Consider the following 10,496-nt stretch of genomic DNA (forward strand, 5'->3'; position numbering starts at 1 on the left):
AATTCTGTGAGTTCCAGAGTAAGGTGACGTTGAGATGCTGGGTAACCATTAGAAGCATTTGAAAGGGTTGTTTGATTTGATTTAAGAATCATAAGAGAAAAGGGCTAAGGTTCCAGCTCTATCCGCAATGGTTTGGTAGAGTTTGAATGGTTCAGTGTGAAATTTGAGCTTACACTTTGAATTTCAAGATCTAATGTTCTGCCATGGTATTCCTAAGTCCCAATCGGAGTCTCTATGGGAGAGTGAGTGTTTGTTTTGACTAGTGAGTCTCTGTTGATGGGTCAAAATCCTAAATCATCCTCAATTAATTTTATTGTTAAAACCTCAAAATAATCCTATATATTTTACTTTGTAGATCTAGACATCCTACTTTTATTATCTAAAAAAAAAAAAAAGGAAGACTCATCATCTTCTTCAACCTCCACTGGCGTGATAAATTAAATAACATATAAATACAGTAACTTGCAGAGTAAAGTTGACAATAAATAGTGCACATCTACACTAAATTCATTTAGTCTTCACCGCCCATTACTAATTTTGTAGACTCCATTACAGTAGTCATATTGGAATCGGTTCAATGAACAACTCGGTGATGTACTCTTTTAGACCAGTTGAGGCATTAGTGTATCTATCATCATCCTTATAAATGACATCCATGGTACGAGTTAAATTCAGAACTCGTACCAGTAGTGGCATTGGAATTATAGTTGGTTTGATGAGTCCTTGATTTATATCTTTCCATGCCTTCTCCACTTCTCTTTGAAGCTCATCACATGCCTCTTCCTCAGTGACATAGTGTTGTTTCATGTAACATTCTACACTTGAGCAAACATGTCCTCTCTTTTGCTCCATCTATAATCAAAATAATGTCAAAGTTCAAACGTTAGATGTCATTTGACCAATTCTTATAATATATAAGACTTTAATTTTGTAATTAATACCCTACCACATGCTTGCATGCAATTTATGTGCAAGGGTTTGTATATCTACCTTGTGGGACACCATATCATTCATGAGCCGACCTATTATCGATGAGGCTTGAACAAATGGAGGTTTCTCAATCACCCAATCTAATGCCTCCTTTGTCACAATATCTCCCATTCCAAGGAAGGATGTGATCGTAAGCAAATGATGAGCACTGGAGGTTACTGCATTTTCCATGTACTCTTCAAACGTTGGAGTGTATCCTTCATTAAACCATTTGGTTTCTTTCAAGTAGGCTCTAACTTGTCTCTTCATCTAGAGTAAAACCAAACAGAACATATAAAACATACTAGACACGATGTTAAGTGTTCAATGAAATGTCTGACAGAAAGCCTGTTTCATGGTGTTTGGTGCGTTGGGTTTTTGTCATAGGAAGTTGTATTTGCAACTTTGTGCTTGATAAGGAATGTTATGTTTGCAATGATGTTTGTATGGACGTTGTTGGTGTTAACCATTCCCTACCTTAGAAGGCACCTCCACTGACATGTAAGCCAGCCTTGCATACTCCACTCCATGGTGTTTGATGCGTTATACCCAACCCATGTGTAATCCATGTCTTCTATATCGGTGAATTTTCTTTTACCATAAAATGACACTCTAGTACTTATAGTTTCTTCCTAGGTTGGGAATTGTGGTGCATTAGGTCTTATTAACTTCTCATTTGATCTTAGTAAATTTTAGAAATGTGGGAAGGTATCACTGGGAATACTCTGAATTTTTGTGAATCACAGGTTATGTTGTCATACTTTAGAGATAGGTTATGAGCAAATATCATATAAACCCTCTTGATTTGCAATTAATTACATCTACTATGCCTAAAAAAATTCAATTATCACACCCTGCTGTTAAGGATTAAGATAAATGATGCCAATTCAATATTTTCTTATCCAAGAATTTTTTTTGTTTCTAATGACAATTTTATCCTCATCCTTTATCCTATTCTCTCACCTCTCCCAATTCTTGTTCTTCGCCTTCTCCTTCCTCTGCTCGAGTAACACCACCACCACCACCACCGCGCATATTTCTACACCTACCCTGATGTGGTAGATGGTGCAATAGGATTTCCTTAAACCAGGGAAAGTTTAGGATTTAGGATTCTTACCTGCCAATTGGATGAGATTGGAGGTCTTAATACTGCTCTGGGTTATTTTAAACCAGAAAAGTAATGCTCAACAGAAATCCATCCTATTATGGATTGCATCCCCACGAGTAAGAGAAATGAAAATAGAGGAAGAAAGGTGTAGAAGGAGAGTCCAGAGAGGGAAGTGGATAGTATGGAGGGATGAGGGTGAAATTGGTATTGTAAAACAATCCTTGAATGGAAAAAGGGTAAAATCGATACTTTAAATATTTGTTTATTGACAATATCATTATTTAACTTTAATCCTTAACAGCAAGGGTGGCTTTATAATCGATTTTTTCTTCTTCAAGTGTAGTAGATGTGATTGATTTCAAATTCAAGGATCTATATTTAATTTTTCTCTAGATTAATTGTCAAAGGAAAGAAAAGATATAACACATTATGGGGGACTCACTTCTTCAATTTGATAATCGAGTCGATAAGATCGTCCTTCCTTTTTCAGAACTTCCTCGAATTCATCGTGAACATCTAGGAGTGCAGAATAAAGCACCTTCATGTACTCGGGAAGCTGATCCATGGCGCTTCTATCCCACCTAAAATTTTTGGCAGGAAATTCATTTTAAATTAACAAAGTAAATGATCTAAATTTATAGAGAAAATAGATCGTCTCAACTTACATTGAACACCGCTGGGCCCCGCCGGCTTTGCGCTATCCGGTGGCTGGCCCCGGTGGGGGGGGTCTCCCGGAAAACAGAACCTAAGAAGGACCAACCGTGGTTAGCCCATTTTTATTTGAGTTAACATAAACGTAAAAAAGTGAAAACTTATACAAATAATACACATATAAGTATCAAACCTTTGAACTGCATCTGTGAAGAGCTCAAGTTCTTCCAAAGTGCCATACGCATCGTAAGTATCATCTATGTGTGAAACCATGTATATGCCTTTGGTTAAGATCATTCTAGCAAGAGAGTAATGTGGTTCGAAGTACAACCCCACCACCCAAAAATAACATTCTACCAGGCGGTCTCTGGTGTAAGGAAGCTTTGTTGCAAAGTCCAATTCTGTTGACCATCTGCATATATAGAAGCGTGCTTGTATTACACACGTGTGTGCCAGAATTGAAGTTGCATCTATCAAACATCAAAAACGAGAAATAGATATAAGGATGGAGAATCAATGATCCTACCTTGAGAGTTGGCATAGCTCTTGGCGGTGAATTGACTGGAGTGAGTTGAAATCCAACTTTGCAAGCTTCAGCAGAGTCTCATTCCTTGTCTCTAGTTGTTCGTAAATAGAGATGTAATGCCTAGCTTCTAATCTTGGAATGCCCTTGTGGAGCGGTTGTTTCAATGCATGCATTACTTGTGTTGCAAGAGGAAACTTTAAGCCATCAGTAACTATAGATTTAAGTTGAGTGGTTGTGAATGCAAGGGCTTCATCTAGAATGTCTTCTCCATGTACCCTGAGATGTGTAGCTTCATACAAGCATAGCAAATTAGGCACATCTTTAGTTAACTCTTCCTTGAAGCTGCCTTTGCTGTCCTTGAAACTATTGAAAACATCTGCAATTAAAGTGGTATGACACTCAATCACAGTGAGATGACTATTAAGACACACCAACAAGCTGGCCAAGTACTAAATTTGACACTCATCTAATTAATTTCCAACCAGACAATTATGGTATACTTTAGGAGTATAGAGATAGTACTCACTAGAGGGAACGTTATGGCCTTGTTGTCTCAATAATCGAAACCACAAAGTGATGGTGTATAGATGGTTTCCATCACAACCATCAGGTGGAGTATCTTGCATCTGCTCTAGCACCTCCTCTATCTCTCCTTCAAAGTGGTATGCAACACCAAGCCGTTGCAAAGAATCAATCAAGTTTAGTTTTTTTGAAAGACCCTTTGCATCAGACATTAGAGTCCTTCTTACATCTTCTTTCAGCTCTTCAAGTTGTTCACTACAAGCATCATATACCTGTAAAACAAATGTTCTTTGTTTCAACGCTAGCTAGTACAACAAAAACATATACTGTACTACATGGACCAACCAGTCTTCCCACCCCTTCTCAAGGACAAGCACACTCAGAGGATCAAATTACCATGTTAGAGGAAGAACATTTGAGAAAATGATCACCCCAAATGCTGGGAGGAAAATTTGCCGACCGACGAATAGTCTCTGGTTTTGCAATTTGAAGCAAATGCTGATGGGCAACTGGTGCAAAAGAAGGTAGCTGAGACATCTTCCTAATGACACAAAATTTGAGATGGAACGTAACTAAGGAAAGATATGATGGCTTGCTAGTCAAATATGATATTTATAGCTGCAATTCATAAGAGTATTTATTTGAATATATATATATTTAATTATAGCCACCTTAGTTATAGAGGATCATCATCTAGACGCTAATACCAAAATGAGTAAATTCTACTCTCTTGTAGAAACCTTCATTATTGAGTTCGCCAACTCTAAATTGACGATTATCACCTTAGGTCGTCCTCAACCACTCTTAAATTGTGTATAACCTTGAAGATGGAGAATTCAATATGACAATGACCAACGTTATCCTTGTAATCCAAACAACTTCATTTTGAATTGATCCTCGTAATCTTGTCGGCTTCACCACCTATTCTTCAAATGACTTAATGTTTTAAAAGGTTGGTTAATTTTATTATTTTGGAGTTCGTGTCCAAGTGACTACCCAAATTAGAAAGTCCAGATCCTCTCCACCTGGGCATGCCATCCGCCCACTCTCATGACCCTCTTGATGGACGACACATGGCCAGCCCCCATGGGACTGGGGGAAGGGGAGTGGGCGGATGGCCTTAAAATTAGAAGGCTTCTCAATCCAGATTCAAATAATCTAGACAATAGTGCTCGATTCAATTCAAAGGAAGAATGGAGCAAAGATGATAGAGAGGCATGGAATTAGAATGAATCATACCTGTTAGGTGGACAACCTAGGGGTATAAACGAATGGTTGAAAATCTATTTGACGTACACCTTTTTCTTTTTTCAACAATAAGAGAAATTGGAAGCCATTTGAAAGGGTTGTTAATGATTTGATATATATCCATATCTATCTAATCAATAAGAGCAATTGGAAGCCATTTGAAAGGAGTCCGGATCAACTTCCCCGACGGAGAGCACAAAGTGCTCCCCGACTGGTTTTCGATCACACAAAACAATGGGGCCTACGATGAAAAACACTTTTTGGAAAAAAACAAACAAAATAATTATTCTTGAGCCCCACTGATTTGTGTGGTCGGAACCCATCGGGGAGCACTCTGTGCTAACCCGACAGGGTGAGGATCTGGATTCATTTGAAAGGGTTGTTAATGATTTGACGTATATCCATACCTATCTAATCAATAGGAGAAATTGGAAACCATTTGAAAGGGTTTGTTAATGATTTGACGTGTATCCCATATCTATCTAATCAATAATGAAAGGATTGTTAAGTTGGCAACCCGATGGATGATACCACGTGAGAAATGATAGGTTTCATTGAGTATTTTTCACGTACCTTCCTTGGTGGGTCATGTTTTATAGTTGATAGAGGTAATTGTAAGTTGTAACATGAGATTGAATAAAGGTTCAAGCTTTATCAGTTACAGTTTGGTAGAGATTGAATGGTTCGACCTAACTCTGAAGTACTTACGCTTTGAATTTCAAAATCTAATGCACATCCATGGTATTCCTTAGTCCCCAAGTCAGAGTCTTCATGGGTGGGCGAGTGTTTGTTTTTGACTAGTGAATCTCCTTTGAGCAAGGGTTGGTACTCGGAACTTAGCATATGGTGTTAGTCTGATATCCTTATGGGACTCAGATGTTCCCTAAAAATATGAGAATAACATGTGTATAAGGATACAATAAATGGCATTTAATAAGAGCATCGTCCTAGGTTTGCTCCTGGTTCCAAATCCTGGTCTTACTTGGGTCCTGCGCATATAATAATGCGCAGGACCATCAAGCTATACGTTTCAAACCGTCAAATCGAAAATTTCAACTGCAATTTCAATCTCGACTGTTGAATTTCAATGGATGTTCGAAATTTCAGCTTGACGCCCATTTAATATGCATGACCCAAGCAATTTCCTCCAAATCCAACCTACCTATCCTTACGGGGCTACTTTGGCTTTAATATATGTAATCAAGTCTTTCCAGCTATTCAGAAAGTGACTTTTATTCTTTCCTGATTTTTCCGAGTCGGCCAAATAATTGAGTCGATGCGTCTATTTTGAATTGAGTGCTTGCATGATATTTATTGATCGGGAGCGTTTTCCGCACCATTCCATTTTATAGGTAATGGGGTTCATGGGTTATGAGGCCCACTTAGCCTTGGCTCTTTGTTTTTTTAGTCTTCATGGTAAGTGGGCCCATCTAGTTTGTTATTCGTCACTAACTTTTTGGATCCAGATCTTCGGGTCCGGATTCCGTGTCCAATTTCAAAACAATTTTTTAAGTAAATTAATTAAATAGAACTTAACAGCATTAATTGCCATTTTAGATAATTTTTACTTAAAAAAAGATGATTTTTCTTTTTTCAAATTAACTTATCAAAAATTCATTTATGTGAGTTGGAAATTTCTTCTTTACATGGATGGGGAACTCGGTTTAATTTTTTTTCTTCTTTCTCCTCCTTATCTCTTGTTCAACAGAGATGGGTTTAATTTTTTTCTTCTTCTCCTCCTTATCTCTAGTTCAACAGAGATGGAAAATTGAGAGGGCAATGGGGATACCAACTTTAAATGGTTTGAATATTTAAAAAAGAAAATAGATTTGAGAAAGAGAAAGAACTATGCACTTTGATTTGATGCTTTGCTGATGATAATAATAATATGAAAAAAAAAAGCATTTATAAGAAAATTTTGAGAAAATCAAAGATTAAAAATAAAATACATTTAAGAGTAGCTGCTGAGTTTTTAAGTCTCGAGACTCTCGACACTAATCTTAATCTTCATCAGCAGAGCATCAAAGATGCATCAAGTACTTCATTTCATTTTACATTGATATATATTTAAAAAAAAATCCTTTTAAGAAAAAAAAAAATTTTTAACTCCACCTAAATTTGTCAGAAAAAAACAAATTGACAATGTGTCTCTCTCTCCATTGTTCCCTTGATAATTCAGATATTTGGCCCACCGTATGTCTAAGTGTCATCATTCTATTTAGATTAAAAAAGAAAGGGAGAAAATTACTCCCCAAACGGTTCTTTGAGTAGTGGTGCAAGTTTGTCGCTGATGGCTCTAGCCCGCTTTGAGCTTGAATAGGGTTCGGGTTCAAGATTTTGACCTAGAGGGCAAATTAAGATCAAAAAATTAAACCCTAACTAGGGCCAAGGGTAGACCTGGGATTACTCTTTGGCCCGCTCGACTTGTCACTGATATTTTTGCCCTGACCTTGGCCCTGATTTTGGCCATGATTCTGACTCTAATCTTAGCTCTAATTTTGTCCCTGATGTTTGATCACAATGAATTAGGAACAGAATCAAGGAAATGGTCAATCAGGGTCAGGGCCAAGTATAGGGTCAATCAAGGCCATGTGGCTAGAGATAGGGCTAGGGACATGATCAAATATATGGCCAATCGGACTAAGGACAAGACCAATTAGGGAGGGAATGAGCTTGGCTTGGCCCTATAGGGCTTAGGGTTAGGGACAATAATCATTGCCCCTGAATTAGAGTTGTTTGTGAAATTAAAAATAACCACAAGTGCACAGTATCGTGTAGCTAACGTGTTGATCTCAAGGAGATATGCCACTTTAGAATTAATTCTTTAATGATAATGCGAGAGTGCAATTATTCAAATTTGTTAATTACTTAATTAAACTAAGTGATCGAATTAAAACGAAAATTAAAGCAAACATAATCAATGCATAATCAATAAAGGCAGAAAAAAATGCAAATAATAAATAAATAAAAATAAAAGGAAAGTGATCCGAGTGTCAGCTCTGGATCTAGGGAAGGGGAGTATAATTATAATGACTTTGATCGTGGACCATTTGCCGTAGCTTACAGTCCACCGATCGAGGGAAAGGATATTAGAAAAAAAAAATTGCAGAAAAGAAATAATTAAAGCAATAAAAGGAAAGGGAATCCGATATCGAATCCTTGTGGATGCAAAAAATCCCCGCTGAGAGACTCACCCACCACAGCCAGGTGTGCAACGCGGGTCGAACCACCAGTTTATAAACCGGGGTAGGCAAATCAAAAAATAAATAAATAAATAAAAGGAAAGGGAAACCTTAACTAAAGAGAGGCACGACTGTAGACATCTCTGATCAAGGACTCAGGGGATGGGAGAACAATAAATAAATGATGAAAGAAAATAAATAACAAAGCAATAAAAGGAAAGGGAAACCTTAACCAAAGAGAGGCACAACTGTAGGCATATCTGATCAAGGACCCAAGGGAAGGGAGAACAATAAATAAATGCTAAAAATAAATCATAAATTAAAAATATGGAGGGGTAGATGAAGCGGGAATGGAGGGAGGAGAGAAGATTATTGAAGAAGGTTACTTACTTGCGAATGGAACAAACGATTTGAATTTCAACCAACCCTAACAACCAGATTCTAGATCTATATCTGCAATTGCTAGATCCAGAGAAAAACGAATCTTAAAAATTGAAACTTAACTTGAACTTGAATTGCATTACATAGAAAAATTAAACCTAAACATTTAATCTAGAAATTTAAATATCACAAATGCAAGCAAAGAAAACTAGAGAAAGCCTAAATAAACTGAAGAGAAAAAAAAAAAAAAAAGTGCTTCTACTAAGCTCTAAAAAACGTCCTCCCTTGATGGAGTATGCTCTCCTTTTATAGAATTTACATGGGATATGAATCTTGATAGAATTTGAATCAAACTCAGGGGTTTCTATCGACTCAACCAATTAGGGTTTTGACATACTAATCGGACTAACTTAGAGAGATCAAATGTACAATTCCACCGTTGGATTTGAGGATCAAGAAGTCCTTAAGCTTTCCTCCAAAAATCAGCTCGATCGGACACCGGATGACCGTTCGATGAAAGGCTTGATCGAAATTGAACAAAGACATTCAAAACGAAATTTTTCCTTCTTCCTTATCTGAATATAATTCTTTTTCCTCTTTTTCTTTCTTTAATCAAATCATAAATAGGAAATAAGATATTGAGGTATGCAATGACTCTTTTCTCCATTTGGACTCTCTCAATAATATCTCTGTAGATTTGATTGATAATTTATAATTCCAGCCGTAGATCAAATTTGCTTTCTTTATCTCTTAAATATTTCGAAGTTGGCCTATAATCACATCTCTGCCCATCATGCTCCAGATCAGGCCCATTTTCGAATAAGTATTTGAATGAACCTCTTAACATGTAAACTACATGATTCATATCCAAAACTCCAAATATTTGCTTAAATATTAAAAAGTCCTCAAATCTACAAAAACAACATAAAACCCAAAGTAGCTCCATTCTAAGTGTGTAAAATGCATGCTTTATGCCCTAAGATTTCATACATAAATGTGCATATCAAGAGTTAGGGCAAGGATTGAGCTTTTATTAGAATATATAGGGTTGGGCTTGAGATTGCAAAAGTCTTGCCCAGCCTAGACCCTAAGTGGTTCATTTAGAGAAGGACTGTCTGGCCTAATTCTTATAGTGAATTGTAACGATCATAGGAGCCTCCCTTGTTCTTATCAAATAATGCTTTCTAACAAAAAAAAGCACAAACAAGGAGATGAGCTAGCATTCTCACGAGTCCTCCCTACTATAAACCACCTAAGTAAGGCATCTCCATCTTTATGGCATATATAAGTCTAACCTGTATCTAAATCTTTGGCACCTTTAAGCCAACTAATTGACAGAAATGTTCCTTCTTCTTTGAGTCTCATTTGCTTCTATTATGCTCTTTATGTTTGTAAAGGTGGTCTTGAGGAAGAGAGGATTTCCCTCATACAATTTTGGAATCTTCTATTGTTAGAACCAGAAGACTAGAGGCACAGTATAGACAGACCAATTACAAAATCAATAAGAAACAAATATATAAAGTATTCTTTATGTCAGAATCACTTACCCGAATGTAGTAGAATGAGCGAAAGGAAAAAACAGCACAAACTTTCACAGAGTGAGTTGAGGTGTACGAACCGTACTTTCCTTTAAGGTATTTAAAAGCCCTTTATGCTGCTGGGTTTGACCTTGACGTTCTTACCTCCAAAATACAACAACTCTTAGATCCGAAAGCAGCACTCCAACGGAGTCTACTTGCAAAGGAGATCCGAAGGTAATACACAGCACAGAATGAAGGAAAAAAGAACGGAATTTTCTAACACTAGATTTTCAAATTCTGTTTTTCACCAAAACGGAACGAATCCTTGTTCAGAGCTTAACATCTATTTACTGACTTGTATGAACACCTTCAGAGGGCTGCATATGTAC

At 37.0% G+C, this 10,496-nt stretch overlaps 1 protein-coding gene across 2 annotated transcripts; it reads right to left on the minus strand.

The window, feature by feature from the left end:
• Positions 1 to 354: 354 nt before the first annotated feature.
• On the minus strand, positions 355 to 4,351 carry LOC149028544 ((-)-germacrene D synthase-like). Of its 2 annotated transcripts, XM_089137494.1 has the most exons (7): positions 4,173 to 4,351; positions 3,781 to 4,048; positions 3,255 to 3,630; positions 2,922 to 3,140; positions 2,520 to 2,658; positions 991 to 1,239; positions 356 to 852 (listed from the first exon to the last, which is right to left on the minus strand). In XM_089137494.1, the coding sequence occupies exons 1-7, from the start codon at positions 4,311 to 4,313 to the stop codon at positions 559 to 561; spliced, it is 1,686 nt and encodes a 561-aa protein (XP_088993620.1). In that variant the 5' UTR covers positions 4,314 to 4,351; the 3' UTR covers positions 356 to 558. The 2 variants fall into 2 exon arrangements, with proteins under 2 accessions (XP_088993626.1, XP_088993620.1); XM_089137500.1 differs by lacking the exon at positions 991 to 1,239 and having other exon boundaries at positions 355 to 852.
• Between the last annotated feature and the right edge of the window lie 6,145 nt (positions 4,352 to 10,496).

The sequence above is a fragment of the Hakea prostrata genome, chromosome 1, assembly GCF_041222555.1.
Source record: "Hakea prostrata isolate BN-2017 chromosome 1, UWA_Hpros_2, whole genome shotgun sequence".
NCBI classification, from domain to species: domain Eukaryota; kingdom Viridiplantae; phylum Streptophyta; class Magnoliopsida; order Proteales; family Proteaceae; genus Hakea; species Hakea prostrata.